The sequence below is a fragment of the Bufo gargarizans genome, unplaced genomic scaffold (genome assembly GCF_014858855.1).
Source record: "Bufo gargarizans isolate SCDJY-AF-19 unplaced genomic scaffold, ASM1485885v1 fragScaff_scaffold_416_pilon, whole genome shotgun sequence".
Lineage (NCBI taxonomy): Eukaryota > Metazoa > Chordata > Amphibia > Anura > Bufonidae > Bufo > Bufo gargarizans.
This window is the reverse complement of record NW_025334112.1, coordinates 58,692-72,869: the sequence shown is the minus strand read 5'-3', so window position 1 is coordinate 72,869 and position 14,178 is coordinate 58,692. Positions and strand designations below refer to the sequence as shown.

The following is a 14,178-nucleotide window of genomic DNA, read 5'->3' as shown; positions in this document are numbered from 1 at the left end:
AGGTATACAGTGTGGGGGTTACAGGTGTGGGGTGTATATAACATGAGAGGTATACAGGTGTGGGGGGTATATACACGAGAGGTATACAGGTGTGGGGGGTATATACACATGAGAGGTATACAGGTGTGGGGGGTATATACACATGAGAGGTATACAGGTGTGGGGGAATACAGGAGTCGGGTGTATATACACATGGAGGTATACAGGTGTGGGGGGTATATACACATGAGAGGTATAACAGTGTGGGGGGTATATACATGAGAGATACAGGTGTGGGGGGTATATACACATGGAGGTATACAGGTGTGGGGGGGGGTATATACACGAGAGGTATACAGGTGGGGGGGTAATACACATGAGAGGTACAGGTGTGGGGGGTATATACACATGAGAGTATTACAGGTGTGGGGGTATATACACATGAGAGGTATACAGGTGTGGGGGGTATATACACATGAGAGGTATACAGGTGTGGGGTATAATGAGGTGTAGGTATCTACACATGGGAGGTATACAGGTGTGGGGTGTATATACACCATGAGAGGTATACAGGTGTGGGGGTATATACACATTGAGAGGTATACAGTGTGTGGGGGGGTATATACACATGGGAGGTATACAGGTGTGGGGGTATATACACATGGGGGGTATACAGGTGTGGGGGTGTATATACACATGGGAGGTATACAGTGATGGGGTGGTATATACACATGGGAGGTATACAGGTGTGGGGGTATATACACATGGGGGGTATACAGGTGTGGGGGGTATATACACATGGGAGGTATACAGGCGTGGGGGGAGGGTACACAGATTACAAGGAAATGCTCCAACATCCACTGACCGCGCACAATGAGTAAGGATAACGCCCATCATCCACTGAACAGGTATGTGTCTCACTAGCTGCTGACCTGATATATACTCCAGCAGGATAACTCCCATCTTCTGCAGTCTCAAGACTCCACACAAGTGACTACGAGCGGCCGGGCACGAGCCAAAGTCCAGTTATAAGGGAGATGTGGAGAGGTCAGAGTCCGGAGCCCACGTCTGCATGAGACGCTGTGATCACTGTGCCTCACACCTCGTACATCAGTACATCCTGATCACCACTGGTGGGACCGAGGTACGAGGTCTAATATCTGCAGTGTGGATCCAGAGGAAGGAACAACCCGAATCCTTCCCGGACCTGGCAACCAGAAGACCTCCCGGATGATCGCCCCAAACCCAGCAATTATATATTGTAATATTATAAAATCCCTCTTATACTGAGATCCCGATCACAACCTGTTCTGGCACAAAGTACGATTGTCTCGCCGCTCTTACCGTAAAGAGTCCACAGTCTCACCGCTCTTACCGTAAAGAGTCCATAGTCTCACTGCTCTTACAGTACAGAGTCCATAGTCTCACTGCTCTTACAGTACAGAGTCCATAGTCTCACTGCTCTTACAGTACAGAGTCCATCGTCTCACTGCTCCTTACAGTACAAGAGTCCATAGTCTCACTGCTCTTACAGTATAGAGTCCATAGTCTCACTGCTCTTACAGTACAGAGTCCATAGTCTCACTGCTCTTACAGTAAAGAGTCCATAGTCTCAAGCTCTTACAGTATAGAGTCCATAGTCTCACTGCTACTTACAGTATAGAGTCCATAGTCTCACTGCTCTTACAGTAAAGAGTCCATCAGTCTCACTGCTCTTACAGTAAAGAGTCTATAGTCTCACTGCTCTTACAGTATAGAGTCACAGTCTCACTGCTCTTACAGTAAAGAGTCCATAGTCTCACTGCTCTTACAGTATAGAGTCCACTAGTCTCACTGCTCTTACAGTACAGAGTCCATAGTCTCCATGCTCTTACAGTAACGAGTCCATAGTCTCACAGCCTCTACGTAGTAGAGTCCATAGTCTACTGCTCTTACAGTATAGAGTCCATAGTCTCACTGCTCTTACAGTAAAGAGTCCCTAGTCTCACTGCTCTACAGTAATAGAGTCTCTAGTCTCACTGCTCTTACAGTTATAGAGTCCACAGTCTCACTGCTCTTACAGTAAAGAGTCTATAGTCTCACTGCTCTTACCGTATAGAGTCCACAGTCTCACGCTCTTACAGTATAGATCCATAGTCTCACTGCTCTTACAGTAAAGAGTCCATAGTCTCGCTGCTCTTACAGTACAGCGTCCATAGTCTCACTGCTCTTACAGTAAGAGTCCATAGTCTCACTGCTCTTACCGTAAAGAGTCCATAGTCTCACTGCTCTTACAGTAAGAGGTCCATAGTCTAACTGCTCTTACCGTTATAGAGTCCACATGTCTCACGCTCTTACAGTATAGAGTCCATTAGTCTCACTGCTCTTACAGTAAAGAGTCCATAGTCTCACTGCTCTTACATGTATAGAGTCCATAGTCTCACTGCTCTTACAGTAGAGTCCATAGTCTCCTGCTCTTACCGTATAGTCCACTAGTCTCACTGCTCTTACAGTATAGAGTCCATAGTCTCACTGCTCTTACAGTATAGAGTCCATAGTCTCACTGCTCTTACAGTATAGAGTCCATAGTCTCACTGCTCTTACCGTAAAGAGTCCATAGTCTCACTGCTCTTACCGTATAAGAGTCCACTAGTCTCACTGCTCTTACAGTATAGAGTCCATAGTCTCACTGCTCTTACAGTAAGAGTCCATAGTCTCACTGCTCTTACAGTATAGAGTCCATAGTCTCACTGCTCTTACAGTATAGAGTCCATAGTCTCACTGCTTTACAGTAAAGGAGTCCATAGTCTCACTGCTCTTACAGTATAGAGTCCATAGTCTCACTGCTCTTACAGTATAGAGTCCATAGTCTCACTGCTCTTACAGTATAGAGTCCATAGTCTCACTGCTCTTACAGTAAGAGTCCATAGTCTCACTGCTCTTACAGTATAGAGTCCATAGTCTCACTGCTCTACAGTAAAGAGTCCATAGTCTCACTGCTCTTACAGTATAGAGTCCATAGTCTCACTGCTCTTACAGTATAGAGTCCATAGTCTCACTGCTCTTACAGTATAGAGTCCATAGTCTCACTGCTCTTACAGTAAAGAGTCCATAGTCTCACTGCTCTTACAGTAAAGAGTCCATAGTCTCACTGCTCTTACAGTAAGAGTCCATAGTCTCACTGCTCTTACAGTATAGAGTCCATAGTCTCACTGCTCTTACAGTATAGAGTCCATAGTCTCACTGCTCTTACAGTATAGAGTCCATAGTCTCACTGCTCTTACAGTAAAGAGTCCATAGTCTCACTGCTCTTACAGTAAAGAGTCCATAGTCTCACTGCTCTTACAGTATAGAGTCCATAGTCTCACCTGCTCTTACAGTATAGAGTCCATAGTCTCACCGCTCTTACAGTATAGAGTCCATAGTCTCACTGCTCTTACAGTATAGAGTCCATAGTCTCACTGCTCTTACAGTACAGAGTCCACAGTCTCACTGCTCTTCCAGTATAGAGTCCATAGTCTCACTGCTCTTACAGTATAGAGTCCATAGTCTCACTGCTCTTACAGTATAGAGTCCATAGTCTCACTGCTCTTACAGTATAGAGTCCACAGTCTCACTGCTCTTACAGTATAGAGTCCACAGTCTCACTGCTCTTACAGTATAGAGTCCATAGTCTCACTGCTCTTACAGTAAAGAGTCCATAGTCTCACTGCTCTTACAGTATAGAGTCCATAGTCTCACTGCTCTTACAGTATAGAGTCCATAGTCTCACTGCTCTTACAGTAAAGAGTCCATAGTCTCACTGCTCTTACAGTAAAGAGTCCATAGTCTCACTGCTCTTACAGTATAGAGTCCATAGTCTCACCGCTCTTACAGTATAGAGTCCATAGTCTCACTGCTCTTACAGTACAGAGTCCATAGTCTCACTGCTCTTACAGTATAGAGTCCATAGTCTCACTGCTCTTACAGTAAAGAGTCCATAGTCTCACCGCTCTTACAGTAAAGAGTCCACAGTCTCACTGCTCTTACAGTAAAGAGTCTCTGGCCTATGTTCTCTCATTATCTGACCCCACATTGCACCAACCGGCCTATGCTTTCTCACTATCACCCACATTGACCATTCGCCAGTCCCTAGGTGTTAGAAGGGTCTGTCTATTCTAGGGCTCGCCTCCCCTATCCTACATGGGTGGATGGACCTGCTGATGTATGTTTTTGGGGGTTATAAGCTGTATTACAGCCAGGGCGTTGCTCCTTACCACACGGCCAGTTGCTCCGCAGTCAGGAAGAGAAGCCCACAGCTCACCTACGAGAGAAATGGAACCAGGAGTAATGGAGAGCCTGGGCCACAAACCCCCAATATCAGACCTATCCACAGACAACCCAAACATGGGACCAAACCAGTGCCCTGACCCACAGCGACACGTCCACCGACCCAAGGGCTGTGGAGTCAATAAGCCAAAGTTCTGACTCCGCCATAAACGGCCAGTAATTCAGTAATAACAGATTCCCAGCAGGCAGAGACATCGGCTTCTTCTCCCCATCAGGTCAGTAATCAGGAGACTTAGAACCTCCTGAAATTCCTGACATTTTGTGACTTTCTGGAAGTAAATATGGCATGTACTGTGCAGGTTATAACTGGAACCAGTGAAGAACTGTGTCTGTGCTGGGAATGGCGAGAATCCTGTGCAAGTCCAGCTGGGAATCAGAGACATGTAATAATGCAGCGGCTACATCCAGTGCTCGCCTCAAAGGGGCTTTCTGGGAATATCTTTTCACCGGAGCCGCAGCCTCTGCTGTGGAAAGAGTGACACTTCCCCGCTCACCGCTCCTCCGGTCCTGCGCACTGGCTCCCGTCTGTCTGTCCTATGGCTTGTTTACTCCATCTCTGTCATGACCATCTGCTCCCCTGCTGCCAATGACTCCACAAGAGACATCACCGCTGAAGCCAGAAACTGGCTGCAGCAGAGCAGATGATCGTGCCCGTGCCGAGGACAAATTAAATGACTGGAACTGCAGGTAAGCATGATTCGTTCCTTAGCAGAGGCGGCTGCGGGCACCTGGGAAAAGTAACTTACTCCCAGACAACCCCTTTAATACTGCCTTCATGTTGTCCAGCAGTTCTGGGGAGACTGTAGCCCAGAAGTAAACATCCTCATCTGATCTTCAAAGAAGGAACATATTCCTGAGCATGTGCAGCAAAGAGGCAGGTATTGTAACTAAGAGCACTAAAAGGGTATAAAACTATATAGAGTATAAGGAAAAGGAGAGGTGAGAACTGATTATCTATCATCACAAAAACACTCTGCTTATCACTATGTATAGTATAAGGACAATGGGGAGCACAGGAGAGGTGAGGACTGATTATCTATCACTAGAACACCCTGCTTATCACTGTGTATAGTATAACTACAGGAGAGGAGAGAACACAGGAGAGGTGAGAACTGATTATCTATCACCACTAGAACACCCTGCTTATCACTGTGTATAGTACAAGGATAGGAGAGAACACAGGAGAGGTGAGAACTGATTATCTATCATCACTAGAGCACCCTGCTTCTCACTGTGTATAGTATAAGGACAGGAGAGAACACAGGAGAGGTGAGAACTGATTATCTAGCATCACTAAAACACCCTGCTTATCGCTGTGTATAGTATAAGGATAATAGAAAGCATAGGAGAGGTGAGAACTGATTATCTAGCATCACTAGAACACCCTGCTTATCGCTGTGTATAGTATAAGGATAATAGAAAGCATAGGAGAGGTGAGAACTGATTATCTAGCATCACTAGAACACCCTGCTTATCACTGTGTATAGTATAAGGACAGGAGAGGTGAGAACTGATTATCTATTACTAGAACACCCTGCTTGTCACTGTATATAGTATAAGCACAGGAGAGGTGAGAACTGATTATCTATCATCACTAGAACACCCTGCTTATCACTGTGTATAGTATAAGGACAGGAGAGAACACAGGAGAGGTGAGAACTGATTATCTATCATCACTAGAACACCCTGCTTATCACTGTGTATAGTATAAGGACAGGAGAGGTGAGAACTGATTATCTATCACTAGAACACCCTGCTTATCACTGTGTATAGTATAAGGACAGGGGGGAACACAGGAGAGGTGAGACCTGATTATCTATCACTAGAACACCCTGCTTATCACTGTGTATAGTATAAGGACAGGAGAGGTGAGAACTGATTATCTATCACTAGAACGCCCTGCTTATCACTGTGTATAGTATAAGGACAGGAGAGGTGAGAACTGATTATCTATCACTAGAACACCCTGCTTATCACTGTGTATAGTATAAGGACAGGAGAGGTGAGAACTGATTATCTATCACTAGAACACCCTGCTTATCACTGTGTATAGTATAAGGACAGGAGAGGTGAGAACTGATTATCCATCATCACTAGAAAACAGTATCAGGCTACATTTACACAAACGTATTTTGTTTCCGTGTCCACTACGTTTTTTTCACGTATAGGATGCAGACCCATTCATTTTAATGGGTCCGCATCAGTATGTCCGTTCCATACCCTTGCAAAAAAAATAGAACATGTCCTATTCTTCTGCGTTTTGCGGACAAGGATAGGCATTTGCTACAATGGATCCGCAAAAAAAACACATACGGTGGTGTGAATGTAGCCTTAATAAAATGGCATTTTCCACTTCTACGGTCACACGTGCGGTAGGTGCAATGCAGACCGCGGCACGTAGCGCTTTGTATTCGGCGGGTCCTGTGCTTGCCGCCCTAATACTTCTGGGGTCCGGCAGATGGATCCAGTGACTTCCAGTAGGTCGTCCGCAGCCGGCACAGTCTGCCAGAACCCACAGCGCCGGTGAGAAAGGAGCCTAGGGTGCGGTCACACTGGCGCTACGAATTCTGTTATAACTTGATTAGAACGGAAAATGACGGAACCCATAAGACGGATCCGTTTTTTCGGCCCATAGACTTGTGTTATAACGGAACGCAGAACGGAAGCCTGTAAAAAGCGTTCCTTTTGCTGTCCGTGCTAATACAAGTCTATGGGCAGAAGAAGGGACCCGTCCTTCCGTCATCCCTAACGCCAGGGTGAGCCCACCCCAAGCTGGAACCAGTACATTCCTACCAACTCCACCGTCATCTGAGCCCAGACTACAGTCCACCTACCCCCAACATGTCTCCCCTCAGACTGCCCTGCCCCCACCTCCGTGTCACAGCTGTCTCTTCCGGTCTCACTGGCGCCCCCTCCCCAGGAGGCAGAAGGCGCCACCACATACCCCACATCCGCCTCACTCCTCCTCTCACCTCCGGGCAGCCATGTTCCCGCGGGGCACGCCGGGTAATCCTCCGGAATCCCCACGCTGAACGTGTGACGTCACCATCTCAGTCGCTCTGATTAAGCAGAGAACAGTCCGCCATCTTAATGGAGTCCAAAGCACCCTTAGTCATCAGCCAGTTAACCTACAAAAAATGGCGCCGACCCAGGACACATAGTGTAGAGAACAGCGCGGCCTCTGCCAACGACCTGAAGCTCCGATCCCGTTATAGATGGTGACATGTCACACAAACCCTGACGGCAGCATTCACACAAAGAGACGCGGCTCTCAGGGGACCAATCACACGGCGGCTTTCATTTCACAGCTTTCTGTGCCTAAATGAAACAAACCCTGTGATTGGTCGTCCTGCGCCTCAGAACTCCTGTCTGCCCTGGTGTCAGTAGTAGTCGCTGTAGAGAGAGAGGGACTACAACCCCCAACATCATGTTATTATTATTGCCTTTTCCTATGTTACAAGCTGCAGATAACACCCCAAAACAGACTGAACAAGCAGGGAATGCTGGAGGAATGCAGCTCTGAAGTGGCCAGCATAGTGAGTGCAGCTCTGGAGTATAATACAGGATGTAACTCAGGATCAGTACAGGATAAGTAATGTATGTACACAGTGACTGCACCAGCAGAATAGCGAGTGCAGCTCTGGAGTATAATACAGGATGTAACTCAGGCTCAGTACAGGATAAGTAATGTATGTACACAGTGACTCCACCAGCAGAATAGTGAGTGCAGCTCTGGAGTATAATACAGGATGTAACTCAGGATCAGTACAGGATAAGTAATGTATGTACACAGTGACTGCACCAGCAGAATAGTGAGTGCAGCTCTGGGATATAATACAGGATGTAACTCAGGATCAGTACAGGATAAGTAATGTATGTACACAGTGACTGCACCAGCAGAATAGCGAGTGCAGCTCTGGAGTATAATACAGGATGTGACTCAGGATCAGTACAGGATAAGTAATGTATGTACACAGTGACTGCACCAGCAGAATAGTGAGTGCAGCTCTGGAGTATAATACAGGATGTAACTCAGGATCAGTACAGGATAAGTCATGTATGTACACAGTGACTGCACCAGCAGAATAGTGAGTGCAGCTCTGGAGTATAATACAGGATGTAACTCAGGATCAGTACAGGATAAGTAATGTATGTACACAGTGACTACACCAGCAGAATAGTGAGTGCAGCTCTGGAGTATAATACAGGATGTAAATCAGGATCAGTACAGGATAAGTAATGTATGTACACAGTGACTGCACCAGCAGAATAGTGAGTGCAGCTCTGGAGTATAATACAGGATGTAACTCAGGATCAGTACAGGATAAGTAATGTAATGTATGTACACAGTGACTGCACCAGCAGAATAGTGAGTGCAGCTCTGGAGTATAATACAGGATGTAACTCAGGATCAGTACAGGATAAGTAATGTATGTACACAGTGACTGCACCAGCAGAATAGTGAGTGCAGCTCTGGAGTATAATACAGGATGTAACTCAGGATCAGTACAGGATAAGTAATGTATGTACACAGTGACTACACCAGCAGAATAGTGAGTGCAGCTCCGGAGTATAATACAGGATGTAACTCAGGATCAGTACAGGATAAGTAATGTATGTACACAGTGACTGCACCAGCAGAATAGTGAGTGCAGCTCTGGAGTATAATACAGGATGTAACTCAGGATCAGTACAGGATAAGTAATGTATGTACACAGTGACTGCACCAGCAGAATAGTGAGTGCAGCTCTGGAGTATAATACAGGATGTAACTCAGGATCAGTACAGGATAAGTAATGTATGTACACAGTGACTGCACCAGCAGAATAGCGAGTGCAGCTCTGGAGTATAATACAGGATGTAACTCAGGATCAGCACAGGATAAGTAATGTATGTACACAGTGACTGCACCAGCAGAATAGTGAGTGCAGCTCTGGAGTATAATACAGGATGTAACTCAGGATCAGTACAGGATAAGTAATGTATGTACACAGTGACTGCACCGGCAGAATAGTGAGTGCAGCTCTGGAGTATAATACAGGATGTAACTCAGGATCAGTACAGGATAAGTAATGTAATGTATGTACACAGTGACTGCACCAGCAGAATAGTGAGTGCAGCTCTGGAGTATAATACAGGATGTAACTCAGGATCAGTACAGGATAAGTAATGTATGTACACAGTGACTGCACCAGCAGAATAGTGAGTGCAGCTCTGGAGTATAATACAGGATGTAACTCAGGATCAGTACAGGATAAGTAATGTATGTACACAGTGACTGCACCAGCAGAATAGTGAGTGCAGCTCTGGAGTATAATACAGGATGTAACTCAGGATCAGTACAGGATAAGTAATGTATGTACACAGTGACTACACCAGGAGAATAGTGAGTGCAGCTCTGGAGTATAATACAGGATGTAACTCAGGATCAGTACAGGATAAGTAATGTATGTGCACAGTGACTGCACCAGCAGAATAGTGAGTGCAGCTCTGGGATATAATACAGGATGTAACTCAGGATCAGTACAGATAAGTAATGTATGTACACAGTGTCTGCACCAGCAGAATAGTGAGTGCAGCTCTGGAGTATAATACAGGATGTAACTCAGGATCAGTACAGGATAAGTAATGTATGTACACAGTGACTGCACCAGCAGAATAGTGAGTGCAGCTCTGGAGTATAATACAGGATGTAACTCAGGATCAGTACAGGATAAGTAATGTATGTATGACTGCACCAGCAGAATAGTGAGTGCAGCTCTGGAGTATAATACAGGATGTAACTCAGGATTAGTACAGGATAAGTAATGTATGTACACAGTGACTGCACCAGCAGAATAGTGAGTGCAGCTCTGGAGTATAACACAGGATGTAACTCAGGATCAGTACAGGATAAGTAATGTATGCACACAGTGACTGCACCAGCAGAATAGTGAGTGCAGCTCTGGAGTATAATACAGGATGTAACTCAGGATCAGCACAGGATAAGTAATGTATGTGCACAGTGACTGCACCAGCAGAACAGTGAGTGCAGCTCTGGAGTATAACACAGGATGTAACTCAGGATCAGTACAGGATAAGCAATGTATGTACACAGTGACTGCACCAGCAGAACAGTGAGTGCAGCTCTGGAGTATAATACAGGATGTAACTCAGGATCAGTAATGTATGTACACAGTGACTGCACCAGCAGAATAGTGAGTGCAGCTCTGGAGTATAATACAGGATGTAACTCAGGATTAGTACAGGATAAGTAATGTATGTACACAGTGACTGCACCAGCAGAATAGTGAGTGCAGCTCTGGAGTATAATACAGGATGTAACTCAGGATCAGTACAGGATAAGTAATGTATGTACACAGTGACTGCACCAGCAGAATAGTGAGTGCAGCTCTGGAGTGTAATACAGGATGTAACTCAGGATCAGTACAGGATAAGTAATGTATGTACACAGTGACTGCACCAGCAGAATAGTGAGTGCAGCTCTGGAGTATAATACAGGATGTAACTCAGGATCAGTACAGGATAAGTAATGTATGTACACAGTGACTGCACCAGCAGAATAGTGAGTGCAGCTCTTGAGTATAATGCAGGATGTAACTCAGGATTAGTACAGGATAAGTAATGTATGTACACAGTGACTGCACCAGCAGAATAGTGAGTGCAGCTCTGGAGTATAACACAGGATGTAACTCAGGATCAGTACAGGATAAGCAATGTATGTACACAGTGACTGCACCAGCAGAACAGTGAGTGCAGCTCTGGAGTATAATACAGGATGTAACTCAGGATCAGTACAGGATAAGTAATGTATGCACACAGTGACTGCACCAGCAGAATAGTGAGTGCAGCTCTGGAGTATAATACAGGATGTAACTCAGGATCAGCACAGGATAAGTAATGTATGTGCACAGTGACTGCACCAGCAGAACAGTGAGTGCAGCTCTGGAGTATAATACAGGATGTAACTCAGGATCAGTACAGGATAAGTAATGTATGTACACAGTGACTGCACCAGCAGAATAGTGAGTGCAGCTCTGGAGTATAACACAGGATGTAACTCAGGATCAGTACAGGATAAGCAATGTATGTACACAGTGACTGCACCAGCAGAACAGTGAGTGCAGCTCTGGAGTATAACACAGGATGTAACTCAGGATCAGTACAGGATAAGCAATGTATGTACACAGTGACTGCACCAGCAGAATAGTGAGTGCAGCTCTGGAGTATAATACAGGATGTAACTCAGGATCAGTACAGGATAAGTAATGTATATACACAGTGACTGCACCAGCAGAATAGTGAGTGCAGCTCTGGAGTATAATACAGGATGTAACTCAGGATCAGTACAGGATAAGGTAAGTATCACTCTTCTCTGTTGGTGGAGTAGATATCTTCTGGAGCAGCAGTTTGTTCCAATGTTCTTTCTTCTGGGCCAGATCTTTCCAATCCTTACCAAAGTGATGTCCCTGAGGTCTTCTGGTGCTGAGTCTTCTTGGTCCAGCAGGAGATCCTCAGAGGTTTCCGCAGGACTCATGGAATGTGTGAAGAGCAGGGAGGCTGGAATCTGCAGCTTATAAACCACAGGCTTTATTGGTTCTAGGACAAAAAAGGACCAATGGAAGTGAGAAGGAAACGTGAAGGATCTAGCCGAGGGATGTGTGTGGGTTCTGGAGTGCAGCCACTTCACAGCTATCATGTCTCCATGTCGCTGTTTGGTCGTTACCAGGAGGAATGTGGTGAAGATGAGAGGCAGTCTGTTATGTATTGTGAGTCCACGTCCTCAGGATCTGGACAGAGTCTTTAGGTTTATGGTAGGATGATTCTGAATGTCAGATCTGGAGAAGAACTTGATCTCTAGGATCTCATCTGCCGAGCGTTCAGTCTCTGAGCTGTCAGAATGGACATGTTCTTGTGACCGGTGTAAATGATAGTGACATCTGGAGTGACATCTCCTTTGAAAATCCAGCATCAGCTGAAGAAGGTGACTTCAAGATGAACCACTTTTGCAGATGATGTACTGGACATTGCCGCAGTCCCTGACAGAGGGATTAGGGATGCACAGAGTCCTGTCAGACAGAAGGTCAATGGCGCGGTTGTAGGGACGATATTTTGTGAGCTCCTCTGCTGTTTGCAGGACACAAAGGAATCGTGCTTCTGGTGGAGAGGGAGACTTGTCAAGGGCAGAGACCAGTAAGCAGATGGCTCAGGAGCATTTGATGGACTGCAGACAGACCCTTCTGGAAGAAACCAGTAAACCATGGTGGTATATCGGCAGTCTTCAGCAGATGCATGTAGATTTCACCAGTGCAGATCCAGGAGCAGATTTATGGACAAATTTTGGGAAATAAATATCAATATTGGGGGGCTATGAGCTCATGTCCAGGCTAGATGGCAGGTTTGTCTTTCATTCCCAGAATGACCACATTATTTCAGGCCAATTCAGATCCCACAGTCCCAAATGTGTATAAAAGAACCTATACCTGTCCACAATCTCTGAAGTCATACGCTCCTCTGAACGTCCAGCATCAAGAAACCGTAAGATTAAGCAAATTGACAAAGTAGCAGCTATTACTAAGATCTGCAGATGATGACATTTCCAGCACCTAGCTCCAATCTGTGGATTGAAACCTCAGAAATCGGATGAAGTTGTGTGGAATGATTGCATGATGCCTCCTGTCTATCACTCCAGCAGATGGCCTAAGCTGAGATGTTAGCGCTGGTCAACGCTGTGTGTCCTGGTGGTTGGGAGAAGACGATGAGAATGACAGGAAGAGGAGCTGAGAGGAGAACCTCTGATTAGAAGAATACCAAGCCTAGGGCGGCAAACAGCAACCACACAACCACTAGAAGATGTCTGCATGACACTGGGCTACGAGCCGGACATCCAGCTACAGGTGTCCACTGACCTCACCGCTCTCAAAGGCTATCGTGGTGCACAACAAGACGGCAGTGGAGGCTGGAATGGAGATCTGTCCTCTTCAGTGATAAGTCCTGCTTGGCTACGAGCCGGACGTCCAGCTACAGGTGTCCACTGACCTCCGCTCACTGCTCTCAAAGGCTATCCTGGTGCACAGCAAGACGGCAATGGAGGCTGGAATGGAGATCTGTCCTCTTCAGTGATCAGTCATGCTTTGGTCTCAGATGCAATAATAGCCAGATATCAGGCTGGAGATCATGTGGACCACACCATGCAGGTCCTTTATAAGGGAACATCAGACTAGTCCTACTCCCGGGATTGTACAATATACGGTGGATTTGGTCAGGGAACAAGTATTCCCGCCATTTCTTCAAAGTGTCCAAGGAACCGCTTTTCAACAGGACAACCCCAGGCCACATATCGCTCGTTCTACGTATTACCATGGACTGTAGCGTCTCCGGACTTGTCTCCTATCCAGCACATCTGGGACATCATTAGTCGGAGCTGCCAGCAGCAGATCTTGATGATTTGTGTGCCCAGATGCATTCAGTTTGGCAGAACATTCCTCAGACAACCATTAATAACCTCAGTGGTATTTGGGAAGGCGAGTGAGTGCGAGTACATGTGCGAGTGGAGTTCACACTCCATACTGATTGCATCCAGAGGTTTTGAATAATTAGTTTCCATCTTTTCATCATTTGCATATCATTAACATGTCTACCGATCCTGGGATTTCCAGAATTCCACGGCCTTTCCTTTCAGTGTTGAGTGTGTATTGTGTCATGCGGTTTCTCAGTTGTCTACAGATGAAGTAAAGATGGAAGACGGGTGTATCCCGCTCCGTGTGTCACCATGCTGAAGGCTCAGGATAGGGGCAGAATGGTGCACGCTCATGAGAGGCAGCAGTATATGAATCCCCACGTGTTGTGTTAGCGAGGGCAGATTTCGCGCCTCGTGGTACTTCTCTGCGC

The 14,178-nt window shown here is 46.0% G+C and overlaps 1 protein-coding gene across 1 annotated transcript in view; it reads right to left on the bottom strand.

Annotated features, from left to right (window-relative positions):
* YIPF3 (Yip1 domain family member 3) overlaps positions 1–14,178 on the bottom strand; it is a 33,014-nt gene that overhangs the window by 12,583 nt on the left and 6,253 nt on the right. Inside the window, exon 2 of the mRNA XM_044273125.1 lies at positions 11,744–11,886. Within this exon, the coding sequence (XP_044129060.1) occupies positions 11,744–11,886 (143 nt within the window). The remainder of the gene's footprint in view (positions 1–11,743; positions 11,887–14,178) is intronic.